The sequence below is a fragment of the Melitaea cinxia genome, chromosome 16 (genome assembly GCF_905220565.1).
Source record: "Melitaea cinxia chromosome 16, ilMelCinx1.1, whole genome shotgun sequence".
Taxonomy (NCBI): domain Eukaryota; kingdom Metazoa; phylum Arthropoda; class Insecta; order Lepidoptera; family Nymphalidae; genus Melitaea; species Melitaea cinxia.
In genome coordinates, this window is record NC_059409.1 from 4,723,178 (window position 1) to 4,749,549 (window position 26,372).

Below are 26,372 nucleotides of genomic sequence, written 5' to 3' on the forward strand. Positions count from 1 at the left end.
AACAAAAGATTTAGATTTAAAATTTAGCCTAATTTAAAGCGCCGCTCGCCCGTGACGTAGCTACTCGTAAACCGCGGATTCGTCCGAGCTGCGCGTCGTTAGAATAACCTACCTATACGCAGTTGCCGTTCTTATGTATACAAATAAACGTGTTGGCTTTGTCAGTTATTTTGCAGTTTTTTCTTTTAAATAAGTATTACAAAAACACAGAACTATTTGAGAGCAGTATTATTTGGCTGTAATCTTCTCTAAGGGGTGAGGTACTTCCCCAATCGAGCTGTTGAACCTACCGAAATAAATTTTTCGAATATCTATCATTCTAAGCTGTATGGCTACGGCAGTAAAGAATATAGCCACCCCCTCTCTTCCCGTGGCTGCCGTAAGAGTCGACTAAGGGATAACACAGTTCCACTACCACCTTGAAACTTAAAAAGCCCACCGATGGCGGGATAACCATCTAACGGCTGGCTTTGAAATACACAGGTCGAAGACGGGCAGTAGCGTCTTCAGTGCGACGAAGCCAGCCCTGCGGTCACCAAACCCCCTGCCCAGCGTGGTGACTATTCTATTTTATTGGAACAGTCTTATTTAGTAAACAAATATGGCGTACTTCCAACCACAGACAATAGAATGATATTGTAAGTATAGTAAAGTGACACAAAGAGCAAATGAATGAACAAAATTAAGCCATACACGAAAGTAAAATTCATTTAATGTTCAAATATTTAATGATACCATATTGCTAAAACTATCTCAAAACCTAATAATATATTGAATATTTTTGCTAAGGATTAGGAGAGGTACAGAATTACGAAAAAAAAAAATATTAATCGAGCATCGAACATAAAAAGCAACAAATTTATATTTCGTTTATGTGAAATGGTCGGTAAAAAAGACGTCAAAAAAAAATTACTATAAAATAGGGCCGCCTGTGTCTAGAAATAAAAATCGACCCTATTAATATTATTGTCACATTATTTGTATTTACAATGAATAAAAAACCTTGCGCTGGCGGCACACTCTCTATCATCTAAAAAAAGGACTAATAACATTGTACTCCACGAAGCTCTCATTGGGTAAGTCTCATCCTAGTCTCAAAAAAATTCCTGTGAACTACAGTAAACTTTTATGTCATTGCTATGTGGTATACTTTTATATTATATGGGATAGCGTTAAAAATGTTCAGGGTGAAATTGATATTCAGAAATATTCATAATATAAAATAAAACCTTTACAATAAACACTTGACATTTATTACGTTTTATCAGCAGTTTTTACGCTCATCATAAATAAAAAGAAAAAAACTGTAGGTATCTAAAACATAATAACAAATCGCTTTACGGTAACATTGTTTTATAACTTATTAACAAATTATGATTCGTGAATATTTAAAATATAGATATAGAACACGGCCTATTTTATCGCTCATGCTGTTCATTCACTTACTCATTCACGTCTAAAAACATTATGGCCAAATCCCTATTTACCTTATAATAAAAGATCATATTCAAAGTATTAATTATCTGTACTCTCGAAATTCGTATTTTAATAATTTCTATGTATTTAAAATGATAAATTAATATTTCTTTTTAGTGAAATAAATAGTAAGTGGAGTTTTACAAATGTCTGTAAGCTAATGTGTTGTGAAAGTGAGTGATAAATGCAGAAAAAACGTGAATTACGTATTGACAGGTGAAAACGTGAATTACGTATTGACTAAATAAGACAGTTCCAAAAAAATAGACTTTACATAGTAACATCAGAATTTTTATAGGGTTTTTCTATTAGTAAAACCACAATATTTGTTCATTTATTAATTTATTTATCTTTTTATTTGCGACTGGGTATTGAACATATTCCACCTCACAACTTTACATAATACCATACAAACTATTTCTCTGGTACCTAGAACACGTGAAAACAAATTTCACGCAGTTAATACTATTACAAGACAAAATTTACATTCCAAGATCACTCTCAACCATCAAAATAGTATACATTTTTATTTCATTGTTATTTCATTTAAATTATATATATGTAAGCCAGTACCAGAAAAACCGAACTATTCACCCTTAAAATCATTTCATTTATTATATATCACATAAAATTTTACATTAATAAATATAGTGTAATCTCGCGATCATTTTGGGGTCAATGCTGATTTATTTTGAATTGGAGCCACTTTCGACAACTCGAATAACAAACTTAGAGAATAAAAACGTTTTAATAAAAAATCAAAAACGAGACATGTTAACATCAAGCTTATTTACAAACTAAAAATTATTTGTTTAATTTAAGTTAGCACCATTTCACTGATAGAAGAGTCGTCAAAGCCAGTACAGCTGCTGCGACTTTTTCTAAATAACAAATCGAGTTCTTTACTATAATGTAAACGCTACTTTCTCGCATCTTAGTATTATTACTTCATAAATAATCGCGTTTTGGTCAATGAACAACAACAAGTATTAGGTTGTGTGAATTTTATGGATGTAAATATTTGCACTTTCAAAGGTTTATTTTAGCTGGTGTTGATTCATTCGACTTTTAAATAACGATTCGTTGTGCAAATAATTTTTAGCATGTAAATTTATTTTTTCTAATAGTCAATTTATAAGTAGAAAAATAAACTGTGGTTATCCAGTTTGAGATTTTATGTATTGAATTTAATGACGAGTTCGCTTTTTGCACAAATTTATCATTATATAGGTAATTGGTTAATATATTTAATTGAGATATATACTTAATTGAGAGAGAATGAAATTCTTATATATAACACACAAATAATAAGTTACACTTATCAAGTAATTAAGTTAAGCCTCATAACATCACTATTGTTATGTTATAGTTTAATAAATTCAATAAGCTACGACGAGAGTATCAGTGTATACTAAAAATTGTGCTTCAGGTAAATTCAGTACAAAAAGGGAACACACCACACCTAGGTTTCAAAGTAAAAAATAAATTAAAGTAAATAAATTAACTTATTCAAAACATCACTATTATAATTCGGAATGTTCAACAGTTTCTTCACTTATTTGGGGTATTTCCGTTTCTTCCCCACCGGAATCATCTTCAGATTTTGCTTCTGTCACTGGTTTCTCTTCTTGATTTTCCTCAACTTTCTCTGATTCACCATTTTCTTCAGGTTTATCCGCTTCGCCGTTTGATCCTTCCTCTCCAGCATTTACAACGGTCTCAGTTTTGTTATCACTGTCCTTCTTAGCCGGCTTTTTGGGCTTCCATATTTTCATTTTGTTCAACAGGTACTTCACTTCCCTGTCCAAATTACTCATTTTCTCTCGAATGCTATCAACAGTCAACTTAATATCTTCATTCTTTTTCAATGAATTCTGCTCTTCAATGGATTTTTCAAGCCATGATTCTGTTTCCTCGATTTTTTTCTCAAGAACTGTTATTTCTACATCAGTAAATACATCCCTTTCAGAATTTACTTCTTTAGTATAGTTCTTGGCTGTTTTAAGGAATTCTGTTGCACTCTTTATCAGATTACGCATAGCGGCCACCGCATCCGGCCTCTCTCTATGTTCCCAATGTTTATACCAGATGGGATTAGTCTTTTCTTTAAGTAATGACAATTTCTCTTCGTACATTTCGGTTGGCGCTTCGTATCCATCTTCGTAGAGCCATTCAGAGGTTTCAGAGCAAATTTTTTTTATTTCCTCTATTTGTTCAGGAGTGCCACATTCCGCATATTCTTCCATGTCAATTTTCATTTGAGCATCAACAACAAATGCTTCCAAGTTATTTAGAGCTGTTTCCCTTTCCACTCGCTTTTTATCGATGTTATTCAACTCTGTGATCTTCGCTTTTGACAACTTAAATTCTTCAGGAGATAAAGGTTCTATATTTAAGATTTGTTCCTCTGTTTTAATGGGTTCTTTCAACACAATAATCTTAGGTTTGGGCTTCGTTTCAGTTTCTGTAGCATTCTGTTTATCAGTTGATGTTTCATTTGCTTTAACAGTATCATTCTTTTCTGCTTCCTGTGTTTGTTCATCTGGCTTAACTTCAGCTTTTTCCGGTATTTCAGAGTCAGATCCAAACAATTTACTGATAGTGCTACCAATTTTAGACAAAGTGCTATCTTTATCATCTTCCTCAGTTACAGTTTTTTCAGCAACAAACTCTACGTTGACCAAGTTCAAAATACCTGAATCATCTAAATTGAAATGTGCCTTAATACCTTTGTGTTCGATATTTTCTCCTGAATTCTTTGCTAGAGCCTCGCTGACGCCACTAAGTACAACATGGGTTAGATTAAACGTTCCAATACTTTTCAGTTCATTTGAAGGTATATGATCTAATTCAGCATAATTTACATTAAAACTAAAATCACCAGTATGTTTGTTGAAGGTTATCACCTTTTTCTGTGGGTAGGGATTCATCGGACCGAAAAGGGTTCTCTTGATCTGTAACATTATTTTGTAAAATTAAATCTGATGACTAACACTAAATAAAGTACAAAAAATTGGCATTTAGTTATAAAAAAATGAATGCAATAACTTTAAACTTACATATTCCTGAAAGTAACAAAATTGTTTGTTTATTTACTTGTTTATACTATTAACATTAAATAATATCAATAAAATATTTATTTTAAACTCACCAGTTTCTCATTGCCATCGACGTGTCGTGTGAATACAACTTGAATGGGAAGGATCACAGCGTCGCGTACGTTTAAGGCAGCTACCTTGTAACCCGTCGCAAGTGATGCCGCTCTATAAAATAAAAGACGTTTTTTATTTATATTTTTGAAGTACGAAAAATAATGTTTACTTAGTTTTTAACCGACTTCCAAAAAAGGAGGAGGTTCTCAATTCGACTGTATTTTTTTTTTATGTATGTTACATCAGAACTTTTTTGACCGCGTGGACCGATTTCGACAATTTTTTTTTTAAATCGAAAGGTAGTGTGTGCCAATTGGTCCCATTTAAATTTAGTTGAGATCTAACAACTACTTTTCGAGTTATATCTAATAATACGTTTTTACTTGACGCTTTTTTCGTCGACCTACGTTGTATTATACCGCATAACTTTCTACTGGATGTACCGATTTTGATAAATTTTTTTTTGTTGGAAAGGGGATATCCCTAGTTTAGTACCATGATAAGGAAACCAAGATCTGATGATGGGATCCCAGATAAATCGAGGGAAACTCTCGAAAATCCGCAATAACTTTTTACTGGGTGTACTGATTTTGATAATTTTTAATTTAATCGAAAGCTGATGTTTATCATGTGGTTACATATAAATTTTATCGAGATCTGATAACTACTTTTTGAGTAATCTTTGATAACGCGTAGTTGCTTGACTATTTTTTCGTCGATCTACGTTGTATTACTTGTCGATGTAATTGAAGTCGGTTTTTTTTTCGTTTGCGAGCAAACACAATTATTAATATAATGTACGAATACAAATAATATCACAACATAAAAAATTGTGAAATTTTCGTAATCGTTTTAGATTAAGTATTTGGATTTCTGAAATGTAAATAAGTGACAGGTCTCATATAATTATCACGCAATAAATTAACGCTCATTGAACGACGCCCAATAGAACATAAATCCTATCATTTGCTGAAATCGAACGCGTTATTGCTAGGATCATGCCCTTTAGGGTCTACTTCACAATTTGCTGATATATCTATCGGACACATAACTAACAGATAAAATGGTATCTACTCACAGCCTTTGAAAAAGTTGCACTAATATAAGTTAGTAAGAGCCTGTTTTATCGCCTGCTGATAAATTCTATCAGTGGCTTATTTTTCATATAAAATTTATAATCAACTGGTTAAACAAGGCCTGGCTATTAGCCAATGAAGCCTCGGCAAGCCACTTGCTGTGACCACTACATAACTACTAACCCTACATAACACTACATAACTAATAGAGTATTTAAAAACATTTAAGTCAAACTACTTCTACTACTAAGAAACATGTGTAAATTATACAAGTAATACACATGGCGTGAAACAAGTAATAGCCTGTGTACAGTTAGCATTACCCATTACATCACTAAATTAAAAATATTTCACCTAATTTTAAGTTTCTTGACCATTGTATATTTCTCTTAAGATCACGTGTACTGTTTGCTTACGTACTTCTATAGTATACTACACTATCCTATCTTATATATATTCTTCAGTAGTATACTATTACTCAACCAAATGAAGTTTATTGTGTGCTTTGCTGTTGGGTTCTAGGTGAACGAGTATCTCGAGAAGATTCATGAACCTTCACTTAAAGAACTGAACTGAATCATACTATTAGTATAATAAAATTAAGAAAGATTAAATAATAACAATGTAAGATATAGATAGACACAAAAAGTAATGCTAAATAAAAATATTTTCAAAATTACACACTTATTGAAGGTAATATATAGATTCTTTTATTTATAACTACAGTGGAGACAAGCATACGTCGACGCCTACAATACCAGGAGCATTGCAACCATTTTGGCGACCTTAGACCAGACCTTCCACAGGAAACTGTAATATACTCATGATAACCTATGAATTACATTGTCTATGATAAACCTATTTCCAAAATAAAGAGCCTAGACAATTTAATCAGCACGATATTCACCTGTACACAGCACCAAGCGTAGCCGCCTCGTCAGCATTGATAGACCTTGAAGGCTCAAGACCCACTGCGGTTCTCAACACCTCCTGTACAGCGGGCACTCTAGAAGCACCCCCGGCTACAATAAGTCGGGCTCCACTACCAGACCCGGCAGCCGCGGCTACCGCTCGCTGTATCACACCAGACACTCGAGGCCACAGGTCGGAGCAAAGGGCTTCGAAGTCAGCTCTAGTCACCTGTATGTAGAATGCCCAGGGTCAAAATTAGAAAACAAGCAAAAATGACTAGCATTATAAGTAAAACCTGGCATATTACAGACTTAATCAATCTCATCATCATCACTTCAGCCTATCGGCAGTCCACTGCTGGCCATAGGCCTCCACAACTTCGCGCCAAAAATGGCGTGAACTCATGTGTGTTGCTCATAGTCACCACACTGGGCAAGCGGGTTGGTGACCGCAGGGATCGCTTTGTCGCACTGAAGACGCTACTGCGTTTTCGGTCTGTGTATTTCAAAGCCCACAGTTAGATGGTTATCCCGCCATCGGTCAGCTTTTTAAGTTCCAAGGCGGTAGTGGAACTGTGTTATCACTTAGTCGCCTTTTACGACACCCACGGGAAGAGGTGGTGGCTATATTCTTTACTGCCGTAACCACACAGCAGTTAATCTATCATAACATTATATCTAATTCTTTTGTTATTTTGCATCAGGATTTTCCTTTAATTTTTAACTTAAAGTAAAAAGTAAAGACTCAAAGAAAATTACCAAATGTTTAAAGTCCTTGTCATCCAACAAGCTCTCAATCTGTGCATAGTGTTCTGAGTTAGCTGAAAGTACAATTTTCAATCTCTCTGCTTCTCTCAACAGTTTCTCCATAGCCCGAGGTGAAGCCCTGACGTCCCCGCCTCCGTTAGCCTCCCAAGCCTTAATAAGATGCTCCCGTAACCTAAATGTCATTTCTAAACCTCCTAGAGTTCTGCAAATAAAACAAAATATTTTATTTCATATAAGATAAAATACTGCAACTATTCATCTATTATTTTTATTTATTACTAACTGCCCAGATAGGCTCCGTACTGTCAAAAGTTAATAGTAAAATGTGGGGAACATACAAAAAAATAAATTAGCTGAATTGGTCGAGCCATTCTTGAGTTATGCGCTTAGCAACATTGATTTTTATTTATATAGATACATTATATGAATACTGGCCAAAACTAAACTATAGTCATCACAAAAAAATAGGCCCGTTTGGACATATGTCATCGGGACATAAGTAGTGAAGTAACCATACAACTCGGTATTCGATACTCATGACAAATCGATTCAAGTTTGTATGAGTATTTCATCAATTTGATTATGTAGTGTAAAGTGCATTTTATTAAAATTTTGATCAGAAAAATGCACTTTACATTACATAATCAAATTGATGAAATATTCTTCTTCTTCTTCTTCTTTAAAGGCTATGGCTCCATCAGCTTTACATTAAATACTCATACAAACTTGAATCGATTTATCGTAAGTATCAAATACCGAGTCATATGATTACTTCACTATTTACGACCCAATAACAAATGTCAGAATGGGCTTATTATTTTGCGACAACTATAATTATATTTATTCAGAAAATTTGTGTCTTAAAAATTAAATTTGGAACAAGACCTATCTGACAATTCATGACCTAAACAAATCGGTTTTGGAATACAGGAATGGCCTTAAATGTACAGTTAATATTTATATATTTCTATCAGGTCTATTAATTTAATTAATTAGTAGTATACATTTTTCTCTATCTGTTTTATTTATTAAGCTGGTTGGGTTAGCAATCTTCATTTATGCTTAAAAAATGCTTTACCTGTCATAACCAACACCGATGACCTGCAATTGAGGTACTGTTTCAACATAGCCCTTCTCCTTTATTTTAACAGTTTTGTATTCAACAAGAGCAGCCTTAGTGGATGCTGCACCCATATCGAAGAACAAAGCATGCCAAGCCGTTTCATTGATTTCCTGTAAAAATAAAGTTATAAACATATTTATAAAACCATGTTGTCAAATATATCTTAAATAATGTAAATAATTACAAACCTTCCTTCTAAATATGCCATAGTTGATTGCAATTGCTGTATAATCGTTAATCAGTTGCAACACATTCAGACCAGCAAGAGATGCAGCCTCTTTCATTGCTTTTCTCTCAGCTTGGTTGAAATATCCAGGTATGGTGATTACACATTCAGTAATTTGTTGACCTAAAATGTAAAAAAAAATTGTGAATTTTCATTAATTTAAAAAAAATTAACCAACAACTTCATTTATTATTCTTGCTAGAAAACTGCAGAAAATTTTGGGACAAAAGACAAAATTTTATACTATCATACTACGTCTACATTCGTCAAAATTTATTCAATAGCTTTATCATTCAAAGTTATTCAGATGCTCATACAAAATACAGATAAATGTGAAAAAAAAAATTATATTTTGGTTTCTTACCAGTGCTTCAGTATTCAGTGTAAAATAGAAAAAAATTAAAATAAACAGCAATGAGTCAATTACTTTTATTATAAGAATACTAGCTGACCCCGCCAACGTTGTTTTGCCATATATGTTATTAACCCCATTAATAACCCCCTTATATACAAGTGTCCAGTAATTAATGGATAACCCCGCAGGTGCTTGTGGAAGGGCACAGGACCAACCCAGAAACAAATTATAAATTAATCTATCTGCAACGGTCTAGGGTTTATTTAAAAAAAAAGAAATGGAATCAAACAGCATCCGTAACCACAGAGCATTTCACCTCGATCGCCCGTTGATTCAGAGCCTAGGTGGCAAACAATTTGAACGTTTATTATAACACTACGTACCTATTTGAAATTGTTTAAATTATTAACAACACCCTAACCACCCTAAAATAAACTTTCACTGTTTTCGAAATAAAATTCTGATTTTATTATTTGTTTTGGTTATAAGAAAAATAGGGCTAGAGGAACACAAGTAGCAATAACTCAGTAATTTGACAATAAAAAAAATTGAGTAAAATACCATTTAAGAAACTTCATGAAGTAGGCATGTTTTTTAAACTATGGGCCACCTAGGTTCCCCTACGTTTTTTTTATGCCACAGGTGCTCAAACTTTATTATAAAAATTCGAATACACTATTTTTCATTTTTAAGTATTTAAAAAAGAGAAACAGTTGTGGCTAGAAATATTTTGTAATGCACGTTAGCAAGGCCAATTATCCACGGTTATTTCCAGAGAAAATCAATTCATTATTATTGAATTTGCAGCCGTAGTGCCCAAAAGTTTGAACAAAGGTATCGAATTTCGTACTTAATTTTTTTTTTTTTAAATAAACCCTAGACCGTTGCAGATAGGTTATTTTTGTATTTTTTTCTGGGCTGGCCCTGTGCCCCTCCACAAGCACCTGCGGGGTAATCCATTAATTACCGGACACCTGTATATACGACTAGCCCGTTGGCGCAGTTTGTAGTGACCCTGCTTTCTGCTCCGAGGGTTGTGGGTTCAATTTCCACCCCGAGTCTAGGTGTAATATAAATATTTATTTATATATTTATATATGTAAGTTTATTGAAAAAAAATTTAGTTATATACCAGTCGGCTGTTACCTATAACACAAGCATTAAGTTGCTTACTTTAGGAACAGACGACCATATGTGTATGTAGTAGATATCTATTGATATATTTATTTTTTTATTTATAACTGAAGGGTATAAAGAATAGATGTTGGCTAATTCTCAGACCTACCTGATATGAACACAAAATTTCATAAAAATCTGTCCAGCCGTTTCAGAGGAATACTTTAACTAACATTGTGACACGAGAATTTTATATATAAGATATATATATATATATCAGCATGAGTGTTCTACATGATATCTCTTCCCATATTTTTTTATACAAGCCTTATAGTTTCTTAAGAATTAAACTCCAAAACTGTGCAAAATTTCTTACCATGACTAATTTCAGCAAATTCCTTAGCCTTAGCTAGAAGCTGAGCTACGAGCTCTTCAGGTGTGTATTTAATGTTATCTCCGTGTATAAACTCTGGTGTGCCTCTGTCTGTTGGTGCTATTTCATAATATGGAAATCTTTCTCTGAAAAAGAAAGTTTTATTACTAGATCTATTGATTTTTTTTTTTTTGTGCAGCATCCTTTGTTTTATTACTGAAATTATACTTTTGTTCCTATATGCGTCTATTATATATCTATAGTCATTAAGCTCTATAGTCAATAATGTATAAATACAGTAACTACTGTAAAAACATACATTGAACACCTGAAATTGTTTTTCAAATTTGTAGAAACATTAATGAGACAATTCAACCTTGAAATTATTTGTTACTTACTGTACTTACTGTTACTAACACTAAAATCAATGGACATGTGTAAATATATCGTTTTGCTAGAGAGATTTTTGACACAGTTTGTATGGAGCTTATGTGATTAATTTTTACACCATTGCTTTCTATCAATTCAACTCTATTGTTAGACAATGTAGTTAGCAATGATCACAAAATAAAAAATAGGTGGAATTCTGTTCGGAACATTGAGGCATCAGAATAATGATTGTGATTATTGTATATTTATATACATAATTCTAATAAAATATTTATTTGTTAAAACATTTAGGTATTTAGCATTCAGTTTTAAGATAGTCAGGGGCAACAAGTGGGTTTTGTAACCATTGTTATAGTAGATGGACATAATCAAGATAATAAAAAATAAATAAGACCTTTATGTCAATAAGAAAAGTAAGCACATAATATAAATAATATTTAAGCACATAAATAGAGAATAAATAAAATCAACAAAGGTGAGTTTACAAAAAGTATCCTATAACTTTCCAGACTTTCAAAATGTTCCTACTTGTTACTACTATGTTATATAAGTTTAGCATTGAACTATAGGGCTATCATGTACATTAGTATAGTCCCTTGATAAAGATATAAATAAAAAAGCTTTCCAGAATTAAATAATCATTTCAAAAAGTAGTCAAAACACAAATAAGCAACACATAATAGAGTTTAAAATATTTAACCTGTTTAAACGGAGGAATATTCCAATATACTGTCCAACAAGGTTTTCTTATTTATATAAGATTGTGCTAGTGGTCTGGAAGAGATCGCTGTTTAGCGATAAGACCACCTATTGTACATTTCTTTTTGTGGATTGTTTTATAATTTTTAAACTTCTCTTTATGTGTACAATAAAGAGTAAATAAAATTAAATTAAATGTAAGTAAATTCAGAAAAAAAAAATTAAGCAAGTATAAAAAGTATGTTTAATGCCATACTTAAACATTTAGAAACATCTGGAATTTAACAGAAATGTGTACCAAATGTAAGGTTGGTTAGTTTTTTCTAACACTTTTGCTACAAAGCTATGGTTATACTGATCTTAAACAAATCGCTAGTGACTATTAACATCGTCGGAACTGCAAAATCGCATTTGGTAATTATGTACAATCGAAGAGTGTAATTTAACCCTAACCTATCTAACTTAAGAAGTACAACGTTTAAAGACAGTTTCGTTTGACAAAAAAAAAAAAAAAATAACCCTAACCTATCTAACTTAAAAAGTACAATGTTTAACGACAGTTTCGATATACAAAAAAAAAAAAAAATAACCCTAACCTATCCATACACTCCTCGATTGTACATAATATCCAGTAGCTGTTTTTCACATCCGACGTTTTTAATAGTCATGGGCGAAATATAATACCGAAAAATATATACTTGACATTTTCTTACTTGTACGCTTGCACCAGCGGATGGTCATATGGCTTTCCAAGTAAATCCAATAAGTATTTGTAAGCATTCTTTGGAAACCGAACACCCACTGTCACAGCATCTTCCCCAAATGTCCTCACATCATCTCTAAATGCGACCACAGCTGGTGTTTTTCTCTTTGACTCCTTATTCAGCACTATCTCCATAGGAACTCCAGGTGACACGATACCAACTTTCATCCATTCTGATCCGAAATCAATGGAAATCACAGCAGCCGCATCCACATACTGACTTAATAGTAAAGGTAATATCGCCAAACACAATAGTCTACACATTTTCTGTGAAAATTAATAAAACTGACTTAATACCTCGAATACCGAAAATACAATACTTCGAAATTTTAAAGACTGTCAATGCGGTATCATGTTTTACGAAAATTTGTGCACTTACGATAGTAGTAGCAATTTTATTTTACAAAAGTAAATCCACTTTCTCACTCTTATGTATTTCTTCAGTTTAGATGGTTAAATATTAATAATGCTTTGAACATTATTATTTTCAAAAAAGTGGGCCAGATACTTTAGTCCACGTCAAGTTTAACGTGTTTTCTTCTTTTTGGCTGACGACGTTATTGCCAGACGTAAATGTAGTGTCTAGAGCTTTCGTGAACGTTCTTGAAAAATTATGAATTTCATTTATTAAAAAATATTCTGTCTTGGAAAATATATAAAGTTGGTGCCTAACACATATTTTTTTTTAATTTATGTACAGCATAATTAAAATAAGAATAATTTGAATATTTAGATTTTCCTACGCGTCAACCTGTAATGTGTATCCCACGGCTGGGCTTCTCTGCCTTTTACCCATGTAGGAGAAGGATCAGAGCTTAATCCACCACGCTGCTCCGATGCAGGTTAACGGATATATTTTCTACTATGAGTAACGATCGCTATCAGATATACATGATGACAAACGGGGCCGATAGTCGAAAAAATTTAATCGTTCCTGAACTAGTTACATGCTAAAAAGTCTCTAGGACACTACCAACTACACTTAACGACTCCCCCAGTCACTTCTTATGTTGCTGTTAATGATCTCTTTCTCTCCCGGCTAGTTACTATTTCTCCATTCAGTAGAGGAAAGCAATTGTAATAGGTATTCGATAATTGGAAAACCCATGAATCTTCCCAGCAGTTACCGCTAAACAGTCTGCTCGGTATTAAAACAGCGTTTATAAATATTCTAATTAGATTAAAGATGGCCACGGAAATTTGAAATATCCGCTCAATGAACAGTTTGAACTGCAGGCCGAACTCAAAACCCAGTGGTGCACCTTTTCAGTATTCACGTATGTGTACCACACAGACATATAAGACCAGCACCTTTCTTCCTCTTATATGTCTGTGATGTACCACGACTCCTGGTGACTAAGTCGACTTGAGTCTACCAAACTCCTTGGGACTGATGTCATGGCAAATGGTAGCCAAATAACTAGACGTAACTCTTGACAGTATTTTGTCCTTAGATCACACTTTACGCACAATTCCCACACGGGCTTAAACTAAAAGCTGCCAACAGTCGACACTGCGCTCTAATCAATTCTAAAATTTGAACTATTTATTTACCAGTTTCTTATATGATTACTAGCGGACCCGGCAGAAGTTATAATACCCGGAAAACAGCTACCAAATTTGATAGTTTTCATACCGATAGCCGCCTCCTATTGGGTCCGATCGAGATAAAAACTACCCTATCTCCCAAGTTGTACTAAATTATAGACGCTTACAAAATTCGATAAAAATTGGTTCAGTAGTTTCGGAGTTACATACCGATAGCAAAACCACATATCGAGTCCAATTGTAATAAAAACTACCTTATCTCCCAAGTTGGACCAAATTACAGATGCTTACAAAATTTGATATAAATTGGTACAATAGTTTCGGAGTTACATACGGATGGCAGCGCCACGTACCAGGTCCGATTGAGTTAAAAACTACCCTGTCTCCAAAGTTAGACCAAATTAAAGAAATGCCAAATGAAAAGAAATGCTTACAAAATTTGATAAAAATTGATTCAGTAGTTTCGGAGCTACATGCCAATAGCGACGCCACATATCGCGTCCAATTGAGATAAAAACTACCCTATCTCTCAAGTTGGATCAAAATACAGAAGCTTGATAAAAATTGGTTTAGTATTTTCGGAGTTTATTACCCACATACATCGTAACATGAAATTTTTATCTATATATTAATACGTGATGCAAAAACTTTGTACCCCTTTTTACGAATATTGCGCGGACAGAGGAGTATGAAATTTTGCACACTTATAATTTATATAGAGAAGGAACGCAGAATGCTAACATTTTTTAAATTATGCATAAAAATATGTGGCGACATCTATCACGCGAAATACGAACGACTACGAAACTACGTAATTAGAGAAAAACTGACGTATCCTACATCGCGCTATCAGAGTTTTCAAAGTGATTATGTATATATACAAGATCCCGACAACAACCGTCGGGGCGCAGTAGCCCGCCAGACACAACTCCCGTCAGCAGGGCTATTCTGTAAATAACAATTTCGATATCGAGCTTCACCCGAGTGACAGCGCTCACTTCGAAAGCGAACCCACTTCACCTTGGTTTGGAATTCTGTAAACATTCCGTACGCACAAGCGATGTGAAGTGAGTGTCGAATCGAAGAGCGGCAATTTAGAGCTATGTTTATTTTATCGATATTCTTTTCTTATGACTTTATTTTAGAATATGTATAAGAATTCAAGTGTCGAATCAAGTCTCGAATTATGATGTGTGAAGCGGTAAATCCCCTTACAGAATACCGAATTCATACTATTAAATGTCAACGTTCTCACGCAACAGGGTTCGACTCGTCGCCGCACTCACAAGTGTGGCGCTACGGGACTGTCGAGTTTTAATGAATACGAATTTGATATCTCACCGCGGATTCCGCTGTCGAGACACGAAAATGTTCTTACAGAATAGCACTACAGGTTGGAGGATCCTCCCTTTGCGATGGCGGCCGAGAACTTCACAACCTATACCTCCGCATCTCCCAAACTGGTGACCCTGAGCATGAACATCAGCGCAACCTTGATCGTCATCATCACTTCCTCAAGCTTTCGAGCAGCGAGAAGCAGCCAGCATCTACGGCTTCAGCCAGCCAGCACCTACGGCTACTACGGGTATCCTGACCACCAGCATGCAGCGGACGCGCATTCCTGGTCATCACTCACAGCCTTCTCAGCGACTTTGGCACAGCACACTGCACTTCGGCCGGTCAGCAAGCAGAGACGCACTTCTCTCCTGGTCGATGCAGCAGCCAGCCACTACGCAGCACTGCACCACTCCGACTCACTGGAGCATATGCAACATCACCGCAGACAGTTCCGACTCACCGTGAACTATGCGGCATCTGGTTCCGACTCACTGGAACATCACTGGCCCGGCAAGCATCAGAAAGATCTATGGACGACTCAACCTGCTATCGACCTCCGGTCTCGGAGGGGAGTGATGTGGCGACATCTATCGCGCGAAATACGAACGACTACAAACTACGTAATGAAGAATACGTGCAAGTTAGCTTGAAGACTTCTGTGCAATGTGATTGCTGGTGCATCCGCTTGCATGGTGTGCTGTGCTACTTTCAAACAGTTCTTTTCAGAGCTAACAATCTTGTTTCACGAACATTAAAACAGTTCTTTTCAGAGATTATGTAGTTCCTGTTTCACGAACACGTCAATGTATCTTGGTAACGGTAATGGTTAAGGTTATGAACGGTGAAGGTATTTTTAAGGTAAAGGTATCAGTAAGGTTATATGGTATCGGTATCAGGTAAGTTATCTTGTAGCCTCATTGAATTACTATTACTACTTAAGTAATAATAGTTCGATGTGGTATGTAGCCACAAATACAACAAATCAATAAAAAAAATTACACACACTACCATGTGTTTGACACACACATGCATATTATTCTTTTGATTGTCAAAGTCTGAAGTCAAATCATTTAAAAAAAGGTTCTTTATTTTTTAAGTTTTTTATTGTTTTATTTAATTAAAATTTTTAATTATAAATGTTATCAACCGATGCAGAATAAGCAAGCCAGTTTGCACTATTAATATTGTACTTAAGTAGGGTATTTGGGATAATAGGAGGACTTGATCTATGGGTTAAGGAGAGAAGAATAGAGCAATGATCCACCATAAGTTGTAGGAAGAGTTTTAAAGGGAAGAAGGGAGGAGAGAGATGTTGAGGAGACAGAGCAGATCTACAGCAGATTTTGCATTCTGATGACGGAACACTCTTCGCGTCGGCGATCCATCATTGAGGATGCAGAGGTTGGCATCATCAAATATGTCCATCAATAAGGAAGAAAACCCGTCACATGAATGACAACCCCATGCTGTGTGGTGAGTATTAAAGTTTCCCATGATAAGGATAGGGTTCGGGAGAGCAAAGAATATGGAGCGTAATTGAGGATCAAGGTACAAGGGACAAGGAAGGATGAGAAATGTACAGAGAGACGAAAGAGATGTTCAGGGCTCTGATTGCAACTGCATTAATATGAGGAGTTAAGGGAGGTAAAGGGATATGGGAGAAAGAAATGGAGTGCCGGATGAAAATGACACTACCAGCATACCCGTCAGTTCTGTCGTCCCTCAAACAGGAAAAACCAGGGACTGGACAGGAATTGAAACCAGGAATTTAACAAAAAAGTTATTGTTCCGTTCGCAGAGTTATAAAATGAATAAATTTCTAAAATAAAATCCTAAGTTATTCCTTACTACATCAGCTATCTGCCAGTGAATGTCCAGACAAAATCGGTCAAGCCGTTTCAGAGATTAGCCGGAACAAACAGATAGACAAAAATTATAAACAAATGTTATTTTGGTATACGTACCGTGTAAACATCCTTAAGCATTTATTAAAAAGCGGTTATTTTAATATTACAAACAGACACTCCAATTTTATTTATTTGTATAGATAATTAAAGTAGGTACGTATCACACTGATTTTATTTGTATGTATAATATAGTAGTAATAGTAATTCTTTCAAATTTGTTTTACACAAACATTTTTAAAGATTTTGTATAAGAAACCCTAGTTCAATATATCAAATTTAAAACGCTCGTTACTATTATAATATAATGTTTACAACAATTTATAAAGTTGCGTAATAAAAATAAAGTAATATTAATAATAATAATGTTCGAACGAATCTGACCCTATTGTTCCTTTAACCCTTTCGAAGGTTGTCTGTTTTTATTCCATAAACAATGGTAACTGAAGTTAACAATACTACATAGCAGAGCTTAAATATTTGAATAAGTAAGAAATTTATAAGTATTCATATGAGACAACGTCGAGCTTTAAGTTGACTTTTATCACATATGATAATCACACAGGTACCTACCTATAGCATAAGAAAAATATTGAGCTGTCAATAATCATAGTAAAGACAAGTATAGATCATATGTTTATTTATGTAGGTTGTTCTTTAGTTTATGGTTAGATAGATTGGGTGTTAAGTGTTTGTTGAGTGTTGATTTCAAGTACGGAGGCCGCGGAATGCTGTTTATTAGTAATTTATAATTTGTGCATACAACAAACAACTCATCAACAAGGTGAGTTATTAAATTTACCATTCCTTTTTTAATGATTAGACGAATATCGAACGAATTTTGAGATATTTGAAATTTGGTTCATTAATAAAAAGACGACGCATTCATATCTATTTGCGCATTTTGGATTTTGTTCTTCCTATAGGAAATAATTGAGATCGTGTTGCGTCTGTTAACAAAACATGAAACGCTTGGTGTCGTTTACATGTGGTTCTAAAAATGTGTCGAGACGCTTAAGGAATGTAGAGAGGCAGTAGAGCTGGCGCTCCATCTAAATATGGAACTGGTGTCATGCGACTCGTATTTGCAATATCCTCTGAGGTGTAGTGGAAATTCATAAGCCCTCCAGTTATGTAATGGCCCTTCGTATTGCGCGTCAGCACGTGCATACGGCGTTGCACGCTGCGCTCCACGTAGAAGGTTTATCGCGCACGCGGTCGCACTCCGAAATCCAGTTTCCTAGCAACACGCTGTTGACGCCACTGCTGACCCAATGAATACAAAAACACATGGTAGTCATTGTTACATCACACCTACCACGCGTCAGTATTTTTGCGTATTACGTACTACTACGAAATTAGGTATAATTAAAGATAAAATAACAATTCAATAAGAATCTAACTAGGTTTGTTTTCGAATGTTCTGTGCGTGATCTTTGTGCTTGTCCCCCATTGGCATATAGTGGTAAGTAATTTTTTTTTATTGAACCATGATCTTCTTATTTAGGCCATTATTTTTTAAGATAAATTTGTGGCCTTTTATTTAAAAATTTGCTCAAAAAAATCTATTTATAATACCCAGACCTTTGTGTGACCTAGTTTTTCTTTTCTTGTAACTTTTTACTTCCTGAAGGAATTCTAAAAATAATTGTCACCTAGAAAACAAAGCTCCACTATCAAATAACAGTATGTTAAATTTAAAAAAATACTAGCTGTCCTGGCGAACTTCGTATCACCTTATTTTTTTCTGAAATATAATAATAACATAATATATCAAAATAAAATATAGCCTATCTTTTAAGTTGGATCAAACTGCACACGGTGTGCAAATTTGACTAAAATCGGTTAAGTAGTTTAGGAGTCCATTGAGGACAAACATTGTGACACGAGATTTATATATATTAAGATTTATATTAAATTTATCATTCTGTGTATTTGACATAAACTCACTATATTATGTTATTTCAGTATCAGTGATACCAAGGCCACATAATCTTTCTTTGTGATAACTAGGTCTAGATAAATTTAGGATATTGCCATCACATATAATGTAGTAAAAGTTATATAAAATGGTAATCTATATTTTTATTTTATTTGGTAGTTAATAAAAATTTGTACATATAAAATAAAAATAAAAAAATGTTATCAAACTTGCAAATTATATATCACAGACAATATTTTATTTTTAGACCTCTCCTTAATTAAACATGTTTCTTTTTAATATTTGTTATTGTTACTTAAATGTGATTTTTATTCGCGCATAATATGAAGAAAAAGTTATACTAATTGAAGTTTTTAGGGAAAAAGTAAATATTTTGTACTGTACCTTAATATTAATACATCACAATTATTGCTTATCTACCATCTTCGCATAAGAAATTTTGCTGTATCAATGAAGCAATTTTATTACAATTCCAATTTTATTTGAATTCTTCACATGTTTAATGTTTATAATTTTATTTCGATATTTTTTTTTATGTCACCAGATCGGCAAACAAGCGTACGGCTCACCTGATGGTAAGCGATTACCGTAGCTTATAGACGCCTGCAACACCAGAAGCATCGCAAGCGCGTTACCGACCCAATCCCCCAATCCCCCAGGAGCTCTGGTCACTTTACTCACCAACAGGAACACAATACTGCTTGAAAACAGTATTATTTTGCTGTGATCTTCTGTAAGGTCGAAGTACTACCCCAGTCGCATGCTCCATATTTTGAGCAGGAAATTCCTGCTGTGCCCTACACCTCAGTTGCTGTGATCTTCTGTAAGGTCGAGGTACTACCCCAGTCGGGCTGCTCCATATTTTGAACAGGAAATTTCTGCTGTGCCTTACTTCAGTTCATCAGTCATATTTTCAGCTTAGCTTAAAACAATTTTTGGTTGTTGATTCTTTAGTGATTATTTAAACAAATTACTGTATTAAATTCGTTTTAAGCCTTTTTGTTAGTCTGTTGTAATCAGCAGAACTGCAAAAGTGGCATTTTGAATGTTGCAATATTATGGTACATTTACGCCTTTTAAAACATCCATAATTTTGTTACCATAGTCCAATATTCATTACAAGGATAATAACAAGCAATATTAATTGGCTGTTTTACTCATTTTTGTATTATTGTTTTTTAAATACTGGAATGTTGAGGTCTTTTAAATGGTGTTGAAAATGTTTCAATTGTAATTTTTTATTTTAGTGAAACAGGTGTAACAATGTTTCTATTAAATTTACATAGTAATTGCAGACCGTTCCTCGGAGAGCATGTTAAGTTGTCGATTCCAGTTGTTATAAATACCTGATAGCAATCATTACTCATAGAGTAGGGAACATATCCTCCAACCCGCAGTGGAGCAGCGTGGTCGATTAAGCTAACATCCTTCTCCTACGTAAAGAAAGAGACCTATGCACAGCTATGGCATGATACAGACTGAATGCAATTGCCGGCTTGTTTTTTTTATATGAAAATTTGCACCTGCTACTTTTATTTACATACTAGACATTTCTTGCAGTTTCATCTGTATTAGTGATTTCTGCTCTTGTTCTATGATAATGAGCTGACAAAAATGTTTTATAGCTTACGACCCTAGACTCATTTCAATAAACAGACTTTCTCATAGGAAATTTATAATTTGTTATTTGCGCGTCAAAAATCCTTGATAAATAAACTTTTTTTACATTTAATAAAGATTATTTTTTCATACCATGATTGCACAAGTTTTCTCGAGACCGACATTTTATTACCTTCAAGAAACAGAAATAATACAAAGGCGCAAAAAAGGATAATATCCACGTGACTCATTGTCTATGTCCGTGTGAGACACGTATGGTGTGTAAAACAGAATGTTGACGGAAACTACACCGTCATCCAAGTCGTTTGTCGTACTTTTGATTCGTAGGTATTTTGTACCAACAATGTCTATTGACTTCGTTCATACGACAAAACAGATCGATATAATAATATAATTATGCAACAATATATGTAAATACATTTAACGCGTATCTAATTATAATATCCTGCGTAAATTTATTCATGTTTATTCGGTTTTAGTGTTTTTTTAATAGTATGAGAATAGTAAAGATGATTTCGCAAATGTCACGTAGGACCGAGAATACACGCAGGAAGGTTGACATTAAATAAAAAAAATTATACATACTTATGTGTAATTGCGGACATTTATGTCAATTAATAGATGTGGTGGCGAATTTTTTTAAAGATATGGCACCTCAAAACTTTCGCTAATGCAGTCTCAATGTTTTTTACACGGACGGAAGTATTGATTTTATATAATATTACTTGCACTCATAGTAGTTGGTACAGCGCAGCTTCGTATACCAATTGGACAGGTGCCATGTCACTTTCGTATATTCGCTTCCATCACGTTTGGAACGTTTTAATTTACTACACGCTTGCTACTCCTTGTTAATACTGCAGTACATAGACCTCTGCTGCTCGAGAGAACGATAGATACATAAACAGTTTTGCTTAAAAGTTAATATTAAAAATAGCAAAGGTATTATCATTTCCTGCCACGCACGACCACTCTATGAAACCAGCTGCCACCTACGGTATTTCCGAACCGATACGACTTAGGGACCTTCAAAAGAAGAGCATATTCCTATTTGAAAAGCCGGCAACGCGCCTGCTATTCCTCCGATGTAGCGGGTGTCTATGGATGTTGTTTTCACTTACCACCAGGTGAGCCAACTGTCCGTTTGCACGCTTTTCTATATAAAAAAGGCTATGTTATTAATGATGATTTGTAGGTTTAGGGGTTTCGTTACTCAGAAGTAAAAAAGGGGCTAAACTGTAATGTATGTATGTTTGTGTGTACGTACTACAAACAGACAGAAACCGAAATTTTCATTTAAATGTACAAAATAATATGAGTAAATAAAGCTGTATATTTTTAAGTAGTCAGTATTGAACATACTCCCTTTTTGAAACACTGTCGTAGACGTGAACTCTTTCATATGTCGTTTTATTCATAAAAGTTATATTTGGCTTGTAAATAGAGCTGTGGAATAAAATTGTAAAAAATATTTTAAATAAAATGAAGGTTGCAACTAACAAATCTCGTTCCAAGACACTTCTCAGTTACCTCATTAAAATAGAAAGGTGTAAGTTGAGCTCGTTTAATAGAATCGCATCTGATCTCAATATTACTGTCAATATCTACTGACTACCAGGGGAACAGAAATACAACCACATATCATGACTTCTTAGGTACCTATATTCATTAATAAATAATAATAAAATACGTCGTAAGTTAAAAATACGTTTCGTCGCCCGTTAGTTGATTAGCGACAAGAATAAATAAGCATTGTAATAAATTAAAATGTGAAAATTAACATTATCTAATATTTTATGTGCGAAATTGCATTTTCGTCTACCATTTGAATCAAATTAACAAACAAACCAAATTAAAAAAAAGAAAATGTCAAGTTTTTTTTACGTGTCAAGTGATCAACAAAAAGGAAGTTCGTTTTTAACCGACTTCGAAAAAAAGAGGAGGTGCTCAATTCGACTGTTTTTTTAATGTATAGTACTTTTGATTAGGTGGACCGATTTCGATAAAAAAAATAATCAAAAGTTAATGCGTGTCATTTAAATTTAATCAAGATCTGACAAGTACTTTTTGAATAATCTCCAATAATGTTGACAATTTTTCGTCGACCGTCGTTGTATTACACCTCATAACTTTTTATTGTGTGAGCTGATTTCGAATGGTTCTTTTTTTATCGATAGCTGGTTCATGCCGCCTTTAAATTTCATTGAAGTCTGATGATTACTTTTCAATAATCTTTGTTAACGCGTATTTACTTGACTTTTTTTTTCGTCTACCCACGTTGTATATATTACCTGTCGATATAATTGAAGTCGGTTTTTTTTTGTTTGCAAGCAAACACAAGTATCGTTTACTCGGATTGTAACATTTACTGTTTCACATTGAGTTGACGTAATATTTGTCTCGTCATTAATACACAAGATCCGTAAGATAAATGACGTAAACATTTATGATTAAAGTTCTGTAGGTACTCAACTACTGACACATTGTCCTAACGTATTACGCCTACATAATAAAAATACGACATACGTATAGAACACAATGTTAACCTATAAATACCAGTTTAATCTCTGATTTTGCTTGCTTGAATTCTGACACCACTGTGTCAAAATCCTATCTAGTAATCACTCGGAGATTATATATTATTGTAATCTGACCGTAAAGGAATTTAGTGCTATTAAAATTTCCATATAACTTAATTTTTATGATGTTTTGTAACTACTGAGTAAGAGTAAGAATTATTCAAAATTGACTTATCACCTATTAAATAAGACACTATACTTTTAGACGCTTGTAATTGCTACTGTTGTAATCATTCACGTCTTGAAATCGTGATAATATGATATATAGTATTTGATAATTAATAAAATAATCATTGAATAAACCCCGTTTACCAATTCCTTACCAAGTTTATAATTTTTTATCTGTATTGTGTGTGATGTAAATCTTAATTAATGATGAATGTGTACGAATAGGCAGTAAAACGGTAACAACTAACTTCAATAGATTAACATAGTACAGATAGAACACGTTATATTAATCACTTCAAATGCTGTTTATTAGTTTATGATCAATTCGGTCTGCCTAACCTATTTACTACATTGATAAAAAAAATATCGTCAACTATTAAGATACTATTTTCGGAGTCTTATGTTTTCCAACAATTTTTATTTTTCAAAGCCAGATACTATATCTACAATATAGTAAATTGTATTGAAAACTGTCATTTATAATTTAAAGTTTTCCTGTAAATATTTGGTCATATTTTTATTCATTAAGTATATTACCAAAACAAAACAACTTGTTATAAACCGTATCAATAATTCATTACCAGATAACTTATACGTTATATTATTTACTTCCCCAACAGAGAAATAGAACATTCAATGATATAGCTCATGATTAGAATAAAACAATCTTCCTTATTGCTAGTATACGGGGGTATGTCTTCAATATCATAAGTAATTTAGTTCAATTTGTTGTTGCGACTAACCTTATAAACAAATGTGTGTATTCGCTAAAAATGTAATAGGGTATTGATTCCACTGTTTGAAAAAGTTGGTACTTCAAAATGATGATTTTCCAATAAAAAGCCACAAAAAAAATGTATTACGGCAAAATAGCTTAAAATAGCGGGCTTTCATGCCATAAAATTAAATTAAATTTTAAACCTTTCTTATTTCCGCGAAAACGCTATCAGCCATTTTGGTGACGTAATATGGTTTATAACAAAAGTCGTGTATGACGTATGTAAGACCGAACTCGTTCAATACGTCAAAAGTTCAATACCTTATACATAATATACTCTTTATCGTTCAACGTTAACAGCTACAAATATTTGGTGTTTTTGTATAAAATAATGAATTACGATAGTTGGCAATAATGAATTACGATAGTTGTACTATAGCAACGATCGTTAGTGTGTAGTGTCTAGCTGTACAAATACTAGCATTAAAAAAAAATTATTAAGTCTTAATTTGGCAGTAACAAAAGAAATAAAACATAACCTAACACTTTCTAACATTATTTTTCAAATTAGGTATACCTGGCTCTTACATAAAAAAACAGTACTTATAATAATATAACAAGTAATACTTATACAAAGATGTTTTAACATTCCGAAATTCGACAGAACAAAAGTTTAGGTTACATGCAAAAAACTTTGCAACTATCATTGAAACAATTTTTGGCAGATTCGTACTATCTGCTTTTACAAAACCGGTTTGCATTTTAATAAATAGATAGGTACAAATGATATGCTAACTAACGAAAGAGCACAACTATTACTCCTTGAAGTTAAAGTTGATAGATGTGTACCTATTTTAGCTGTTTACAGTACTGACAGAACTTTGCTTTTGCACTTATGACGTCACACCATGGCGGGTCGTGTTTTAAGTCACGTGATATACAGATTAAAATATACGACTTTTAACTTCAATATAATAAAACAATAATGTGCTTTTATGATTCCAAATCAGAATATTTAAGTGTATTTCGACATAAATTTTAATTTTTATCAAATTTTATAATTTATTTTTCACTACCGAAAGTACCCTAGTAGACCTTCCTACAAAATATTTGTTAATATAATTTTATAAAAATAGTTTTTTTAAATTGTAAAACAATCGATTAAAGGAAAAATATGATGCTTAAATAATCCGTGCTAATTTATTTTCTCATCGAATGCCTATAATATAAGTCTGTTCATTACGTTTTATTTACAAGAGGGAGCAAAGAGATCCACCTATGCTCAGTCGCATGAACTATTTATTATAAAAGGATGTCTGCAACCGTTCAATTACATTGCGACACTACGGCTACTTTATATTGTATATCTATATATTTATTACGCTAACAAATATTTCTCCGTTGTACACGATAGATAACGTGTAATCATTTTTCTAACCGTAAGATAACATTTCAGCGTTTATAGTATCGATGTATTACGTAAAGTCGAAAAATATCTACAAGATCTCGGCATCCGTAAAAATTTGTTATATCAAAACGTTGTTACGTTTTGTGCCAACGACTAGGAATGTCAGTTAGTCGGTCAGTGTGCCGTAAATATAGACATGTTAGAGTATAAATATTAATTCGAAATTGTATATTGAGCCGGTGCTATATTTCGGATTGCATCGATTCATATTAATCCTAGCGAAGCAAGGTCGCGTAAAAAAAAATATTTATTGTGCTTTTTTATACGCAATTTGTACTGTTTTACTTTTCAACGTTATCTTATAATTGAAATCCTATTTATATTCTTGTATAAATTTCTTTATACGTAATTATATAATTAGCAAGTGTATATAGTATATACTTGCTATATATATATAGCCTATAAGTAGCAAAATTCTACAAATATGTAGTCGCAATAAAATAAATAACAATAGGTAATCTGTTTTAAAAAAACTGTTTGCTATTGAATATCGATTAAGTATGTTAGTTAGCTACCGCGATGCTCGGCGACGACGAGTCCTGGAAGGCGACGGTCTCCTTCTGCGAGACAGTAATGTCCCAGAAGGAAAATGACGAGCGGGTGAGAGAGAAGGCCGCCGACGAGGCCTCCGTCCGCAGGCGACGAACGGGGGTGCGTAG

General features: G+C 33.6%; 2 protein-coding genes across 2 annotated transcripts in view; one reads left to right on the plus strand and one right to left on the minus strand.

Moving 5' to 3' along the window:
- Positions 1-1,801: 1,801 nt before the first annotated feature.
- On the minus strand, positions 1,802-12,692 carry LOC123661216 (hypoxia up-regulated protein 1). The gene is made up of 8 exons (XM_045596203.1): positions 12,379-12,692; positions 10,580-10,722; positions 8,695-8,855; positions 8,462-8,616; positions 7,375-7,585; positions 6,612-6,844; positions 4,628-4,739; positions 1,802-4,430 (listed from the first exon to the last, which is right to left on the minus strand). The coding sequence occupies exons 1-8, from the start codon at positions 12,690-12,692 to the stop codon at positions 3,000-3,002; spliced, it is 2,760 nt and encodes a 919-aa protein (XP_045452159.1). The 3' UTR covers positions 1,802-2,999.
- Positions 12,693-17,860: 5,168 nt separating this feature from the next.
- LOC123660838 (forkhead box protein N3-like) overlaps positions 17,861-26,372 on the plus strand; it is a 34,170-nt gene continuing 25,658 nt past the window's right edge. Inside the window, exon 1 of the mRNA XM_045595869.1 lies at positions 17,861-18,002. The gene's annotated coding sequence lies outside the window, so the exon portion shown is untranslated. The remainder of the gene's footprint in view (positions 18,003-26,372) is intronic.

Excerpts from the sequence above, each read along its gene's own strand:
- LOC123661216 (XM_045596203.1), bottom strand. The coding sequence starts at position 12,692 with ATGTGTAGACTATTGTGTTTGGCGATATTACCTTTACTATTAAGTCAG. Across the intron at positions 7,586-8,461 it reads ATCGGTGTTGGTTATGACAG|AACTCTAGGAGGTTTAGAAA; the intron begins GTAAAGCATTTT and ends TTTTATTTGCAG. Across the intron at positions 4,740-6,611 it reads ACGCTTGGTGCTGTGTACAG|AGCGGCATCACTTGCGACGG; the intron begins GTGAATATCGTG and ends TTTATTTTATAG.